Source organism: Mastigoproctus giganteus, chromosome 1, assembly GCF_048544385.1.
Source record: "Mastigoproctus giganteus isolate SK-2022 chromosome 1, ASM4854438v1, whole genome shotgun sequence".
Taxonomy (NCBI): Eukaryota; Metazoa; Arthropoda; class Arachnida; order Uropygi; family Thelyphonidae; genus Mastigoproctus; species Mastigoproctus giganteus.
The window spans coordinates 87985665-88002792 of record NC_143575.1 but is presented as its reverse complement, the minus strand read 5'-3'; the positions used below and the strand labels follow the sequence as shown (position 1 = coordinate 88002792).

Below are 17128 nucleotides of genomic sequence, written 5' to 3'. Positions count from 1 at the left end.
GCAAATTTTTAATGCATGAACAATCACTGCTGATAATCAGATCAAGAGTATTACTCCCTCTGGTTGCTTCTCGAGCATGTTGCTGTAGAAAACAGTCATCCAATAAATCAACAAAAGTCTTGCTAGTGTGCGAGTGACCAATCCACAAGTTCCAGTCAATATCTGGAAAGTTAAAATCCCCCATTATAAGACATTCTGATTTACTGGCCCACTCTATTTCTCTGCACAACTGCTCATTATACTTATCAGATTCATTAATCCTATAACACACACCTACTCTCATTTTTCCTTTCCCAGTGCTTATGTTATGTAAGAACTATTCTTACACTTAATTTTTTTGAATTATAAATTATCAAATTTTAATAATAATGTAAGTTAAACGCAGTCTAGCTCTCAATAGAATTGTTTGTGCTGTTTACTTACTGTAAACTGAGAGATTAGCTTACCAGCAGGAGGGGCGCTTACCAAACGGTAAACACAATGGGTAGGCCAGTTGATGCAGTTCGTGCCTACAGAGAAACAAGGGCTGGGCCAACAGAAGATAGCAGGGGGACAAAAGAACGCCCACACCCCTAAAGTGGTTCCATCTCCATCCAAAAGGAAGACCCAGATCAGTAAACAAACCCAGATCAGTAAACAGACTCGAGATGTAAACAAAGTACAAACAGGCCGACATGAGAAGCACTCAATGATTTCACAGGCGATGTCTTGTAAGGAAGCGTGACAGAAGAGGTAAGTGAAATGGTCATCCCAGGATAATTTCTAGAGATTGGTTAGAGCCCGGATGTTGTGAATACAAAGAAAGGAGTTGTACCTATCAGACGCGGGTCCAGGCGAGGAGAAAAGAAAATTAAGCGAATGAAATTCAAGATGAAGAGAGAGAGAAAAATATGATTGGAGGGAAAATAAGGGAGAGTGGGACACAAAACTTGGACGCAAAAAAAGAAGACAGAGCAGAGCCCGAGAGTCAGAGTCCCGAAGCCTGGAAGGGAAAGATCCGGAGGAGAATCCCGGAGGTGCGAAAGAGTGGCGGAAAGATATTTTGGAGTGCGGGGAAACGCGTACGGAAAGTTAGATCATGATAGTTTAGTGGGTGCAGATAATAGCGAAAGGCAGAATGACCTGGAGGAAGTCCTGAGTGTGGGAAAGTCAACGTGGAGACAGAAAAGAGCCGTAAGCCCAGCTGATCAGGGAAGAAATCGCAGGAAGGCCTAAAGGATCGAAAAACTCATCCAGGGGGTAGAAAAGGAAAGCAAGTAAGTTTATGTAGAATAATTATTAACGGAAACGGTGTTAGAAATAAATAAACGAAAGACAAAGTAATGGACAGGACATTTTGTAAAGAACTGAGACCAGGGGAACAGAATATATTGTAAGTGATAGGAAGTAGAGTCAATAACTTGGGAGAAAGAGAGAAAGAAAGTGTGTGTTACTCATCTGTGATTAGAAGTGTCTGAGAACAAGGAAAGTTGTTAAGCCTGAAAAGGCTCAAATGATTGTGTTAACCTCAAATGATTGTATTGGTTAGTTATTAGCATTCTGAATAGTAGATGAGGAAGTTACAATTATGGTTAGAAGAACAAAGATGAGTGTAGACATCATAACATGTGTAGTAATAGTTGATTGTTGTAAAATTTCGATATTATGAATTATAAAGTGTGTGTAAATAATTGTACAAATGGTAAATAAATCTAGTTTGTTGTTTTATCATGAGCTTTATGTGTGATATTGACACCAAGCATTAATTGTAAGTCACGGGAACTATTCTAGCACGGGGAGCTAATAACACAAATAAGAGAAAATTAGTATTTCCTCCAACTTGGATCTTCTGATAAAATTAATGGATAATATATATCATGCAGCAGGTAGCATGTGGGCCTTGGAAGGAAATTGAGGACCCCCCCCTTGCTTCAAGAAAAGAAAATCAAATAAATTTCTTAAGCATCGGCCTAATGAAGGTTCCAAGGAGAGGGATGAATATATATATTGTGTATAAATTAATAAATAGATATATATAAAAAGGGATAGATAAAAAAAAAAAAAACAAAGGTCTAAAATAATAATAAGAAAGAATAAAATAAAAAGTAAGGAATATCATCGTTAAAAATCCCCCCCACAGTTACACCAAACAGACTCTACATTGTCCACCAACATCAACTGGATGCACATCCTTAGATTTTGTGTGTTTCTTAACTAACAGCATAACAACTCCTCCCTTCCTGTCCTGTGTATTATTTCTGTACACATTGTACTCCCAACATTCCACTTCTGCACTGCTTATGTCTGCGTGACACCACGTCTCTGATATCCCAACAATATCAGTCTTTGGTATCTTGACTAGCAACTTCAAGCTCATCACATTTATTAACTATACTCCTAGCATTGGTGTACGTGCAAGTATACATGCACCTTTTTTTACTCTTAGTTACCCTAACTCAGCCCATGTATTTATTTGTTCCACTATGACTTCCAGAAGTTCTGGAAATCTCCATTGCTTTGCTTTCCAGGCTGCTGCTCATTCTAATATAAGCAGAGCAAGAATCACTTTTGCCTCTGCCTGCCTGCGGCCACTGTTAACGTTTTAGTCTGTGTGTGTTCCCCCAAGCTAGTAGTTTTCCAACTCACCTAACTTTGCCTCGATAGCATCAGCAAATATTCTTGCACTCTTTCTATTTAAACAAGCACAGATCACGCTGAAAAAAATTCTATCCCTTGAGCCTTGCACAATCTCTCCAGGGCCGAATTGATTGACGAGGCTCTCATCATATACTCCCTCCTATCGTGTCTGGGCAGAATTGCAGACACTTTCACATTCAACCCTAACGCGACTTTTTTCCAAATTGATCTGTACTTGAGTAAATCTGCAGATCTCTTACTCTTAATGTCATTAGTTCCAACGTGTATAACAATAGCACCTTTTGTGCCCTTAAAAGATGATATCTGCTTTACAACGTCATCAACTTTTGCCCCTGGCAGACATACCCTGGTCCTGTTCCACCTATTATAGCGTAATACAGGAATTAAGAATTCGTAATTCCTGTTTGATGGACAAAAGACCTTTTCACGGATAAATCCTATTGAGGGATAAAAAAACTATGAGCTGTTCGCCGACTAACCTGGACACATTGTGAAAAAGCCGATAAAAGTTCTTTCCCTCAAGGCAGAATTCGAACGTAGACCTTTTCCACCGTGTACATGGATGGTGGTTTCAACCACTGTGCTAACTGTGCACTGCATTTTATTCAAAATTAATTAAAGCTTCTTATGAACAACAAAATGAATCACCAAAATTTGAACGTTTTAGACAGGAAACGTGATAAATTAAACTGGATTTATTATATCTGTAATCGGCACACACACTCACCTATTTGCTCTTCAAACTGTTTTGCCTCTTCCAGATATTTTACATCCTTTAGGTATTTAAGTCTACTTTTTTGATAGAATTCTTAATTCAAGATTAACTTTGCAATAAAAATGTTGGTTTCGATATAGAAGTAGTTTTTCTTAATCTGTTCTAAATGAGTTCTACAAATATATTTTAAAATCAGGGTGTAATAATTCTTTTAAGCACATACATATGTAAACAGAGCATATCAGACACAATATCCTAGTCCAATCAAACACAACTTTGATGGTTATGCTAAACAAAACTTTCATTACCTCTAAGTCCATAGCGGGTCGCGGTGGTTCTTGGGGTATGTGCTCCCCGGCCACCGAGTGGTGGCGTCTTGGCTGGGAACGCTTCATGGAGTGACTGGCACGGGATCCATTCGGCACTGGAGGTCCTTCTTCTATCCAGTCGTTCTGTCTAACACCGCCAGGAGGAGCTGCAAAACAATGATTGTCCCTGATGATTTATTTATGAAAACTAATACACTAAACTAAGCTGTTTACAAAGTTAATTACGGGAGTTAATGCGTTGCATTTCAGGCTCGTTTGATCATCAATATCTTCTATATACACTGGTGCGCAAAATTTAAGGACAGTCCGGTTTTCACCTGTAGCTTCTCATAGGAGTAGCCTGGATATGGAAAAGCATACCAAAGGAACTTCGTGAGGTACAAAAATGATGAAGGAAACAACAACGGAAATAAAACGGTACAGAGGAACTTTATTGAAAAATGGCAACATAGCACTAGCTTGCCATGATACAGATGCATCACTGCCAAAGATGGAACAAAGGGAAGAGGTGATCCTCAGTAGGAGATATGGCCATCCCTAATGTCGATGCAGGCTTTGCACCGCCTATCCATACTTAGAACAATGTTGTTGATTAGTTCTTGCGGTCATATCGTCTATTCCTCTGCCAGCGCCATCTTCAGCTGGTGAACATTTTCTGGTGGGTGTGGACGTGCCTCTAGGCCTCTCTCCAGAGCGTCCCATATGTATTCGATGGGATTTAGATTGGGAGAGGAACGGGCAGGCCAATCCATACGAACAATCGCCTCACTTTCCAAAAGCATATCAGTAGCTGCAGTGCGATGGGGTGTGGCGTTATCACCCATAAACACGAACTCGGGACCAATGGTACCTCGGAACAGACGCACATGGGGAAGGATTACCTCAGTACAGTAGAGCGCGCCGGTTACAGTACCGCCTTGCAGTATCGGGAGTTGTGAACGTCCATCGAAGATAACGCCTGCCCAGACGAGAACACCTCGACCGCCATATCGATCCCTTTCAGTGATGTTTGCCTGGTGATACCGTGTGCCAACCTCTCGCCAGATTAGCTGGCATCCAGAATCGCTGCTGAGACTGAATCTACTCTCATCAGTAAAGATTTTGTGGTTGTAATCTTTAGAAATAGTGTTGGTCCTTAAGTTTTGCACACCAGTATATATACTTTACTTAAGAAACGTTTAACAAAAGAACACCACTCGATAGAGGCTTGATTTATTTAGCAGTAACTCCTATGGACAGACAAGTGCACTTGGAAAATGCATTAACCCGGTGTTTCCCAACGTGGGTCCCACGCCCCACATGGGGGAAATTTGATTGTTCAGGGGGGGGGGCAATTCAAAAATTGTTCGTCTAGAGTTTAAAACAAATGCCTACTATGATTTAACTTGTACAAAAGAAGAATTGTTGGTATCTCAATTTGAAATAAGCATTCGTTAAATGTTGTACTTTCTATAGCGCCGCACTTGAAAGTTTGGAGTAATATCAACTACAGTTTGCTCGGAGAGTAAAATTGCTTACTATGCCTAGTGAAGGAATAGTACGTACTGTATTGGATGATTGCTTATGGCATACGCAATGTGCAAGTAAAGTGGTTGTCTACTGTAGCCTACCGCAAACTCCGCCTGTTATGAAATTGGTAATTCCTTTCATACAAATGCTCGTTTGGGCGTTGTGACTGTACATTTGGATAGGTTTCGTGATCTCAGATTAAAATAAAAAATTACTTTGTCCGCGCACAGAATTATTATTAATGAAGAACCGTGATACACAATGGTATGTATTTGTCGTATATGTATATTTCTGTGGTCTCAGTAAATAAGCAAATAAGTCCAAAAACTCGAATTTGCAGGAGAGGAAAAATAAACTTCACACTCTCATATAAACACGCATATATTCGAATATATGCTAAAACTACACTAACACTAAAACTACAATAAAAACTTACTCACGCTAAAACTACAATAACGAAGATATCTGCATGTCACATAATAGTAAATAATAAATACTTTATTATAGTGCACTTATCTCATTTTTGACAAATTAGACACATCTGCTTGTTCACAGAGACCACAGATTTAATAGCCCGGATTCAGTAATTTGTGTGATTTATTCATTCAAAAAGCATACTAATAATTAATTTTGATATATTAAAATAAAATAAAATTAACTTTAATGCATAGTTTATTTTTAGTTTTTGATTTATCTTATATTTATTTCTTTCGTTTCACAGTAAAATGAGTAGTGCAAGTAAAAAAAAAGTTCCTTAGTATTCAGAGGAATACTTAAAATTTGGTTTCATACCCGCTGTCCACAATCAAAGGTCACCTTTTTGTCTTTTATGCCAACAATGCTTGACCAACGAATCAATGAAGCGAGGTCGTCTTGAGGCGCATTTGAAGGCGAAACATAATGCTCATGTAAATTCAGATTTAAATTACTTTCAAACTTTAAAGAAGAATTTTGAAAAAAGAGCAACATTAAAGTCTGTTTATTGCTCATACTGCAACTGTCAATCGTACTCTTGAGGCTCATTATGAAATTTCTTTACTCATTGCTAAATCTGGGAAAAATCATACTATAGGAGAGAATTTAATCAAACCATCAATATCAGCATTTCTTAAAACAGTTCTGGAAAAAGATGACAAAGACGCGAAAGCTATGCCATTCAATAACAATACTGTTAGCAGAAGAATAGATGAAAAGATATTGAAATACAACTTGTTGGAAAGCTGAAAACAAGAAAATTCTCAGTGCAAATGGATGAATCAACTTTGAGAGACAGTGAAGCCGTACTGATAACTTATGTAAGATATATTGATAAAGGTAATTTTGCTGAAGAAATGTTATTCTGTAAATCATTAGAGAGCACCACTACCTCCAAAGATATATATAATAAGCTAAAAAATTACTTAGACGACAATAATATACCAATGAAAAATATAACATCTTGTGCTGCAGATGGTGCTCCTAATATGATGAGCAAGAAAAATGGCTGCTTAAAATTGATGAAAGATGAGAATCCAGAAATGCTTCTTGTTCATTGTGTTATTCATAGGTAAAACTTGGTAGCTAAAAATATTTCGCCTGTTCTTAATGAAGTACTAAAATCAGTTATAAAGTGTGTCAATGCTATTAAAGCTAATGCCGAATGTGAGCGTCTCTTCAAGCTTTTCTGTGAAGAACAAAATGCAGACCATGTGAGACTTGTACTTCACACTGAAGTAAGGTAGCTCTCGAAAGGGAACTGCTTGAAAAGATTTATGGAACTATTTGATACTATTAGTGACTTTTTAAGTGGCAAACCTGAAATGAAGCATCTGTTAACGGTCGATGGTAAAGCATTTGTGAGTTATTTAGCCGATATTGTTGAAAAACTAAATATATTAAATAAACAACTTCAAGGAACAAATAAAACTCTCATCGATGCAAAAGCGAAGATATTTGGTTTCCTTACATTTATTGAATTATGTCAAAAATATATTTGTAACAAAAATTTTGAACAGTTTCGTTGGTTGCAAAAATGTGAAATGACTGATACCGCTGTACTTGTTATTGTCGATCATCTGAAAATTCTGTCCGCTGATTTAAAAAAATTGATTTTCCAACCTGGATGATGCAACCAATGTTAGTGGATTTGTCTGATGTATCAATACAGTACCAAGAAGAACTCTCAGAAATGCAAAATGATGAGTCAGTTAAAACTTTATTCAATATAAAAGGAGCGATGGCATGGCTTTGTGATGAAACAGAAATTAAATAACCAAATTCAACCAACTTTGCAAGAGAGCTATTGTTACTGTTTCCATCTTCATATTTAGCTGAATCTGGATTTAGTGCCATAAATGATTTGTTACTAAAGAAAAGAAATCGACTGGATATCACAAAACGGGGAGACTTGAGACTGAAGCTGACTAAACTGGAGCCCAATATAAAATCTCTCTGCGGCAAGCGTCAAGCACAAGGGTCTCACTAAATTTAGTGCACTCATCTAGAAGTGACTTCACATGGAATGTTGAAATTATTAAACAATTAAATAATAATTAATAAAAAATTAAAATATTATCATATAAATTATTTTGTACTTGAATTTTAGTTGTCTATTATATGTTTTGAAAATTTACTTACTGTTTTTTTCTTAATAATTTCCTAATGATTTCTTCCTAAAACCTAAGTCTTGTGTCCTGAACAAGTTGTAATTAGGCTTCATTTAGGGAATAATTCGATTTTTGAATATAAAAAATATGTATATGTTACATAGGGGGCATCAGAATTTTAGAAAGACTTAGGTGGGGCATGGTAAAAAAAAGGTTGGGAAACACCGCATTAACCCAATGAGAAATTTGACAAACTGTATATTTGAAATTTTTCCAGATGTATATTCTAAGTAAGTCATTATATTTTGAAAAAGATCAGGATTCTGTCAAAGTTCTAAATTTATAGCGATGTTTCTGAATGGAATGTTGTTATACTATTACGTTAAGCTACCAAGAATAACTTATATCGGTATAAGTGTGTTATGTCTGTAGAAGTGTGTGTGTTCAAGCGCCGATTTACATAGAGCTAAAAAACTCGGAATAACTCATGGAATAAAACCTACTCCTTAGAGATATACTAACTACAGCCCCGACTGAAGAAGACTTTAGAAATTCATCCAGTTCTCAACAGGATTCGAACCCACACTTCTTCAAAAGAGTGAGAAGTGGTGAAACCATTATACCGTTACGGAGGACGTTTCTGGGGACGTTAAGGAGGACATAAAATCTTTCGAAAGTCAGGACTTGTAGTACTTTTACTTAACTACTCGTGTGTTAATCGGCGAACTAGGTTGAAACAGCTTCTGGAAGCTGCGAAGATTCGGCAGTATTTAACCATAAGCTTAATTCCTGATTGATCTCTTTATTTATTTGTTCAATTAACATAGTTACTGACCTAAAATGTGTTTACTAAAGATTTAACTAAAATAGCCACTGAAATCTTGGGAAATTAGGTGGCAGGACCTGCCAGAGTAAATATCTAAATACTGGTGTACCTGGTCTACCTCCACGAGTCATAGTGTGGACAACGTTGGGCCGCAGCAGGGCTCTAGCGGCTAAATGGCCAGATGAACAACGGTACACGACATTACACATCTCAAGATCCATACACTTTTAAATCTTTGGCCTTTACAGTGAACTGTTACACCCACAATGAAAACAACGCGGAGATGGGGACGAACACACTATACACTATAAAGATTTAACTCGCTATTAAGTCATTAACAATTATTTCATTCAATAGAATCATCATAAATACTTGGAAAACAATTTTTGGAAAGGTTTTGACGCGTTCTGGCCCACAGTGTGGTTGCAGGAATCACTCTTCGGTCTTGTGAGGCATGCAACGGGTATGAATGCACTTTTTGTCCAATTATTGTTTAGAACGATCTTCTTATTTGATTTCAGAAATTTCAGGACGATGGAACTCAACGAAAAGGCATTTCCGAAGGAAAGTGCTCAAAAAAACTTAATTCTTTATGACTGATCTCCGAAATCCGCCCCTTGATTTGGTAGAAAAGTTCTGCATCGCACTGTATAATCTAATTTCATCCATAGCCAAGGATATTTCGACGGGAGATATTCTTCTGGTGGAAAAGAGTTGCTATACTGACATAAAATGGGAATTGATAACCTAGGAACAATGTCATCCGAGTTAAATGCTATTAAAAACTAATCAACGTGTGTTTTTAAGAAGACAGATTTCTGAATAAATCAGTAAAATTTCCAGTGACACATGTACTGTCCCCTTTTATGTATGAAAGAAAAAAAGTCCACTTCATTAACACTGATTATTTGAAAGGTGATGGAGTCGTGTTTCTTCTGGCATGATTACAACAGTAATTAATCAGTTTTTTTTTCCTAATTCAAAGATTTTCCAATTTGTTTCGATTCAATGTTCTGTTCGTAACAGTTCAAGTTCTTGCCATACGTCCAGTGAAGTTTCTGACGATTTAATAATGTGGTTACCACCTATTATTTCTACCTCTGATGTATTCCGATGTGCTGGTGATTTTAATTTTGGTTTAAGGCTTCCTTAAGCAAGTTGGTATTTCAGAGGAGGTTAGGAAGTTCCTCCCCCCCCTCTTGAATGAATGGTACTCGCCTTAATCGTACTTATAGGGATTGTGCGCGATTTTCTCTCTGATTATATCAAGTTCTTGTCATTTTACTGTCGAAGGTATGTTAGTTCTATTTCAGTGATACTTAGTCAAAAGGGTGTGATCCGTCGTAGGATTTTTTGTTCGAAGTAAGGGGATTTCTCGAATGTCCAATTTCGTTTAGGTTCTATCCGTGATCATTCTGTGGAAAGCATTAATGTGTTTTTATTCAGCGGCTGACGGCAAGATCTTTTCTAATCGAGTGTTGGTAATTCTTCTGAATATCTTATTTCGAGAGACTACGGTCAAGGTTGATGGAACCAGTTCGGCCCTCTGTCAGAAATTAAGTGCTCTGTTTGACGGCTTTTCGTTCCTTTCTCTCCACAGTTGTCAATGTTTTCTTGGCACGCTGAGGACCTGTTTGTATGGTCTGTTGGATCCAGCAAGGACCCTGGAACGTATCCTTTTTAATGAATTGACAAATTAGGTCAAAGGACTTAATTAATAAACTAACTTTATTTTTCACGTGGTATGAGAGTGGTTAATTTCAAAAATTGATCCATGCCACGCGGGTTTCGACCACGATCCACTGAATCGCGTGTGCTGCCACTCATCATAAATGAATGCAAATTTATTCCTATTTGTATATTCTAAATTGAATAACGTTAGTTCAGGTTTCAATTAACTGACCGAATTGCGTATCGTAGGCCTTGCATAGTCTCGCCGCATTCTGCTTCTCTAATATGGTTTTCTGTGCCTAAACAGGTTGAAATCCTCCAAATTATGGATACACCTTGTCATCGCTTTGCGAGCATCGCCAAATTTGGGACGGATTCAAGCAAAAGAAGACACTTCCTCCGGAGATGTACCCACAGACTAGAGTGTAACATCTAAGTCTGCATTAATCGGTTTGTGGGAACCTTAAATTCTTTGTACGAGTTTAAATGGTAGATTAATCTGCTCGTGACATCTTGGTTAACCAGAGTCCTTTAGGACTAAGATAATATAGAAAATTTTTGAACTAATTTTCTGTGTCCAGTACACTTTCTCTGAAGAAAGGGATGGTTTTTCGTGCGTGGTCTGCGTGTAGAATTCCTGTCCTGAATCGGGTTCTGAGCCTAATCATATCTCCTACGCCGAGATAAGGAAAAAGGATGGGACAGTTGTTTTGAACGCTAAACAACTTGAACTCGGCTACTTTATTTAAAAACATTCAGTACAGGAACAATTTTGTGCATAGTCATAAAATTGTTCATTGATTGAGATTTCCTTTCAATTTGTAAACAGTGTGTAATTGAATATGAAATACTTTGCGTTTTATTGTAGGCTCAACTAGAGGTTAAGAATTTGCTACTGAAGTTTATTCAGAATATGCTCCAAGTTAATTTGTTTGTTTATTCTGTAGCCTGTGGAGCAGTGTATTACGCTGCAGCGAACTAGAAGTGTGATTAGGAGTAAGTCTCCTTCTCGGCAGTTATTTTTAGAAAATTTTGCATACCACTGCTCAGGTTCTGCATGCCACCTGGCGACACTCGTGCAGCGGATTGGCCACCCCTGAACTAGCAGTCTTGATGCGGGTATCAGTTCCTTGCGAATCGCTGTGCACTAATGGCAGAAGTGATATTGAGCTATACTAATAATTTTGACGTACTGAAGCCTTCGGTAAATAAGCTTTGGTTTACTTGAGCGTTACTGCTTTTAAACTGGTGCTAAGGTAAATCAAGCTGAGGCGTCACTGTTCCATTTGTAAATAGTGTTCTAAGCTAGTTTGAACTTTCCTTTTATTCCTACATTCCGTGAGATTGTAGTATTAAAAACACTGGTACGATCCTGGCCATCTAATTGATAGCTTACCAAATATTTACAGTTCAGTGTTCTCAGAAGAGTATTTTGGGATTATTCAGTAGTGGGAGAGAACTTAAGCTACATTCGAGATCTTGTAGTTTTAAGTTTGCCAGCCCTAAATTAATGGTTTTTCTCTTTAAAAATCAATTTCGCAGGAAACAACTCAAAACTGAATTTGCTGGAGTATTATACTTATTCGCCGATTTACTTCATTTTCTGCACTGAATTATAATGAATAATTTCGATGGATTCCATTTCTTTTCCGGTCAAGATGATCTGTCAGATCAATTTTGAAGCAGCAAAAACTTTTCTGAATCTTGTATGTAAAGCAAATTTCTTTCTAACTTTGAATTTAGATGTAAGTCAAGTTGCCTGAAAAGGTACGGAAGGACCTTTTCAGAGGTCATAGTCGGGAAGCGACTATAAAATAGTCTATGTACATTGGAAGTTTTACACCCAAAACGTTTTCATGGTGCCTAATGAAGTTGAACATAGTAATTATTGCAGCAAAATCCATAAATCTTCAGTGTCATTAGCCTCGCAGCAAACTGCAATGGTATCTCTAATACCCCTATCAGTACAGCCAGCGTGTCTCTAGATGAGTGGATTCATTAATTACTATTCAGACAAACTACTCAACTATTCGGAGTTATTTTTGCAAGAACACTCGTACAGACCCACGTTAACATGGGTTAAGGGAACGCTTTTTTCCTCCCAATGAGCAGAATCTTTCTTGTGAATAAAACGCAGACCAGATGGATATAGTTGGATGAAACAAGCTTTGGAACGGACCCGTATTTTAAACACTGGGAACACCTGGAAGGAATCCCACAGTCTGGAGCAAGTCAGCTCGGTTACCTTAAGATAAGTTTTAATATAAATGATTTTACTCCAAGAACTTCGTGTTTTAACCATTGATTACCGTATTTACCTTCATGCTGGCAAATGGCAGGATTTCGTACCTCCTTTGTTCTAGTGTTAAGTATTTTTGAAGACAAGAACGCTAAGAAAAATGCTCTTACTCCATACTGCACGAGCAAAAGTTCGGAGTTATTCAATAAATTATGAATACAATCATTAATCGCATTTAGCAGTCGCACGGGCTTGAGCCGTGGTCCACTCAAAGCGTGTGTGCTTTGCCCCTCCCGCATGATCACTCGGTTACGTTATTGTGACAGTTAAGAAATAAAGTAAATTTGATACCTCCACGAATGAATTACGTGGTGCCACTTTGAAGGATCCTCTTCATCAAGCCAATAATGTCTAAAATGCGAGGAGAAAAGGAACAAGGTGCGATTTCGTTAGTGTCGTGAGTTGTACTGTCTTGAATTCCAAGACTCGTGATGACATCTTGTGAAGCAACGCAGTAGCGTAAGGCTCAGTGATTTGGTTTTCTCCCCCATACTCCCAAAATGCAATTTTGGGCTAGGATACAGGTGGCTCAGGTTGCACGGAATCCCTTTGCAATCTGAGCCACCCTAGGAACCAGTATTTTAACATTACTCCATGGAATACCTCATTCACAGTTGCAGTGTGCATCTCACAAAGCACGCTGCAATTGTGAATGAAGAGTTTACCTATTTTATCTGAACTATTAGCAGTCATGCTTTTTCAATATTAAATGTTTAATGTATGTACTACATTAACTATTTTTGCCTGTTTAGTTTAATGTATACCTGATTAAAACTTTGCTGCTGTGTGGTGAGGTGAGGCTGTGGTCTCAAACAAATGAAATTAGTATTCTTAGTCGTTTTCCTCCAAACCCAATTTGGCGGATCACAAGCATTCGTGTTTCATATTGAAACTATCTATTGTTTGCAGGTGATTCATCTCTACTAAATAACACTGACTCGAATCTGTAAAACGCTTTTATTATGATAAAATACATACGTACTGATTATATAATTTTATGTTAAAATAAAATGTATAACAAGAATAAAATTAAAAGTTGTTTAAACCCACTAATACAGGAGCCTATCCTTGCTCTGTTCACTCTCAGAGTAAGTCCCCCACACAGTCTAAAATTAAGACTTTCAAATTCCATTGTATACGTATTCCTCTCGGCTTCTCAAACCCTTCATCAGCTATACGATGAAAGCGAGTCAGTGTTATTTAGTAGCATTACAGATGAATTGGAGTTCCTGACTCCAGAGGCCTTTTCAATGAATTCTTTGCAGGTGACTTTCTCTGCCGATTAGTAGAGAAACAACATTCCATGCCAATAAGATGTACTCTCCTCACCAAAATTCACTATCTTCTAGGTTAACTGTTTCACCTAGAATGAAAGCAACGCGGAGATGGGGGAAACTCCTGGTGCCATTAGACATGAACACACTATACACTCCATGCCACTACTTACAAACCTATTGTGACCACAACTACCCTTGATGAGACTCTGATTAGAACTACCCGGACGGAACTTTGTCCCATGAGTGACTCATGGCACTGCGTGCTGCGAAAAGGTTACCCTTCTATCCACCACCATACAACAATCTACCCTGGACAGGAACACGACAGTAAGTGATCGTCAGCACCGAGCAACCGGAAACTAACTAGCTACAACCTCAACAGCCTGAATTGCAAGGATGGGACTTGTCTCAGGAGTGACCCACAACTCCAGCCAATGACCAACCTAGAAATAGAATTATCACGGACTTGACCTCAACGCAGTTTTAATGCCATAGGCGATCCTATACCTGTGCTCTCTTGCACGGTATTTTTTTCCCACTTCCCGGGAGGAAAGAAATGGTTTCACTGCCTCCTGGTGGGACATGGGCCTGCCCCACTGACCACAGGGTCACCTCTATCGACCCTTCACTTCCTGTTTCCTTCCTTCAGCCTATCCTTGCTGCCGACCGGGCTAGCCGAGTGGGTAAAGTACCAGCCCGGCAACCCAAAGGTCGCGGGTTCGATTCCCGCCTCGGGCTTGGATCAAAGTACTGCAAAAACCTTGGGAGGTGCAATATGGCCACAGAAGCCGATGCGCCAAAGACTACCAAATCAAAAAAAAAAAAAAAAAACCTATCCTTGCTCTGTTCACTTTCAGAGTAAGTCCCCCACACAGTCTAAAATTAAAACTTTCAAATTCCGTTGTATAAGTATTCCTCTCGGCTTCTTAAACCCTTTCAGCGCTCAATCCTACCCAGTTTTTTTAGGTCCTATAAAATGAACTTTAAGGAAAGTCATGGGGCCAAGTGTGGACAACAGTGGCCCCAATAACCAGATGAACAACGGTGCATGACACTACATATACTTAAATCTCTGGCGTTTACAGTGTACTATAGCACACAATATATACGCGGAGATGGCCCCTGGTGTAGTCAGACCATAAACACACTTTACTTCATGTTGGAGGAAACAGACAGTAATTAGTTAAATGAATTTCGAATGACGTTAACCGAATATGCAGACAGTCCACCAATCAGCAGTTTAAATAATGTGGCTCAATTTCAAGGAAATGTTTGTAATTTATATATATTGTAATGAATGTGAATTAAGTTATCTAATGACTCGCTGGCGAATATTAAACTTCGATTCCATTGCGAGTAACGGCAAAGTGAACGTCCGAAAATAATATTACGCATTGCCACTAGATGGCGCCACATGCCATAGCTGAGCTCGCTACACGAAAATTAATGCTGACTGCTAACAAACTGAAATATAACTACATCGTACTTAAACTACAATTCGTTTTAATGATCGATCCACGAAGTTAGAGACCACACCCGTCTAAGGCATTGGAATTGTCGCATTTCTAGAAAACAATCTCACTCAAACCGCTGTTGGAACAAAGTTTGATTCTGAATAACCTAGAAAACATTAAATAAAAAAAGTAGCTGACTTATTTCACAACTTAGTATTATTTAATAAGCAGTTTCTCAGATGCTTCGTGGAAGTGTGTGCAGCGACAAGGGTCACAACATAATCAATTAGATTTCGAACAGAATCCCTAACTTAAAATGACTGCTGCAGTGTGTGTGCCAACTTAACATCCCTGGTGTATATTAACTTCGAAATAAACTGCAAACTCCCGGTTAAATCTTATTCTCATTTAAAGATCGTTCTTCCTTTGCAGCGCACGCGCTGCAAGAGGTCTGCCGTACATATCGCTCAGAGTTTGAATACTACTGAAATGCTAATTACAGCACAGTGACTAACGTTCTAGTCACTGTGCTGTAATTAGCATTTCTCATCGATAGATTCCATTTTTTTTCCCCAAAACGAAAAACCCTTTATAACGCACCATCTTCTCTTTAGAAGATGGTGGATGGATTGATTATCTGTTGTATGAATAAAGGCATGCTTCGTTCTTTCACTAACATTTAAGTCAGTTGCAATGACCGCGGTAGGAGTTGGGTTCAGCTGTAGAACATCCTCACTTAAAGGCAGATCCTCGAGGGACTGCCTAAAATATTCATTTAGAAGCAAGAATTGCTTGTAAGTTGGTGGCTACCAACCTGCAAGTTGGATTATTGCGTTTTGCATTCTCGATGACAATACACCTGTGCACAAAACCCGGGTTACAGAGGCTAAATTTCATGAATGTGGATCTGAACGCTTAAACCACCTCCTGTCAGAAACCTTAAGTCGTGGAACTCGTTTTAAAAATGATCTAAAAGCAGCTGTGAAATCCTGGCTTGTGGCCACGTGAAGAATGTTTAGGATTACTATTTTCAGATTAAAATACAATGTGTATTGAACCTGTGTATATACACCGAAAAATAAAAACAATTTTGTATTTTTTTTTTCTTTAGGACGACTCTATTCGACAATGTCCGTAGACGTCCACAGTGGAATTTCGAACCACCAAAAATTTACTGGTGTACTGTGCTGCCATCTATCGTCCAAATCCTTTACTGTACACAATTAAAAGCTGTATTTGTAACATAGGTGGAGGGTTGAGTTTTACAACACTCCAGTTAAAAAAAAATAAATAAATAAAACACACGTAGTTTCAGATTCATTGTATACACATTAATTAACGTTCTGTTTAAATCTTACGTTTTTGGGGTTTCAAAGAAAAACTGTCTTTTGGTGGTTTCAAAAGTGAATTAAAAAAATGGTTGTGAATATGAATGGTAGTGCTAATAAATTTCCGTTGAAAGAAAATTAAACCTGTTTTTCCTCATTAAAGTGATATTTTGTTTGAATTTCCCTTGATCAATGCGATAGATAATAAAATATTCAATTATTTTTCAGTGAATTTGCATAATATAAATGCAGTATTTATTTTATTTGTAAATACTCTTTCGTTCTTTTTTCCTAATACATCTGACTTCATCTGCATCCGATGAATTTAATATTAGGCTGGGGGAGGTGGAGAGCTTCTCTTTTCCAACCTCTTCCGTTTTGAAATAATTCAGTTTTTTCTCTTTTAAATTTTCAGAAATCCGAAGCAGACGACAGCATTAGTAATATTAAATGGGGCCTTTCGTAATGCCTCCAGCGATGGCTTACACTCTTTTGAAC

The 17128-nt window shown here is 38.0% G+C and overlaps 1 protein-coding gene across 2 annotated transcripts in view; it reads right to left on the bottom strand.

Annotated features, from left to right (window-relative positions):
- LOC150090971 (zinc finger CCCH domain-containing protein 10-like) overlaps window positions 1–17128 on the bottom strand; it is a 1521236-nt gene that overhangs the window by 523793 nt on the left and 980315 nt on the right. For both annotated transcript variants that reach the window (XM_090373667.1, XM_090373676.1), the window contains exon 6: window positions 3661–3827. In XM_090373667.1, the coding sequence (XP_090229793.1) occupies window positions 3661–3827 (167 nt within the window). The remainder of the gene's footprint in view (window positions 1–3660; window positions 3828–17128) is intronic.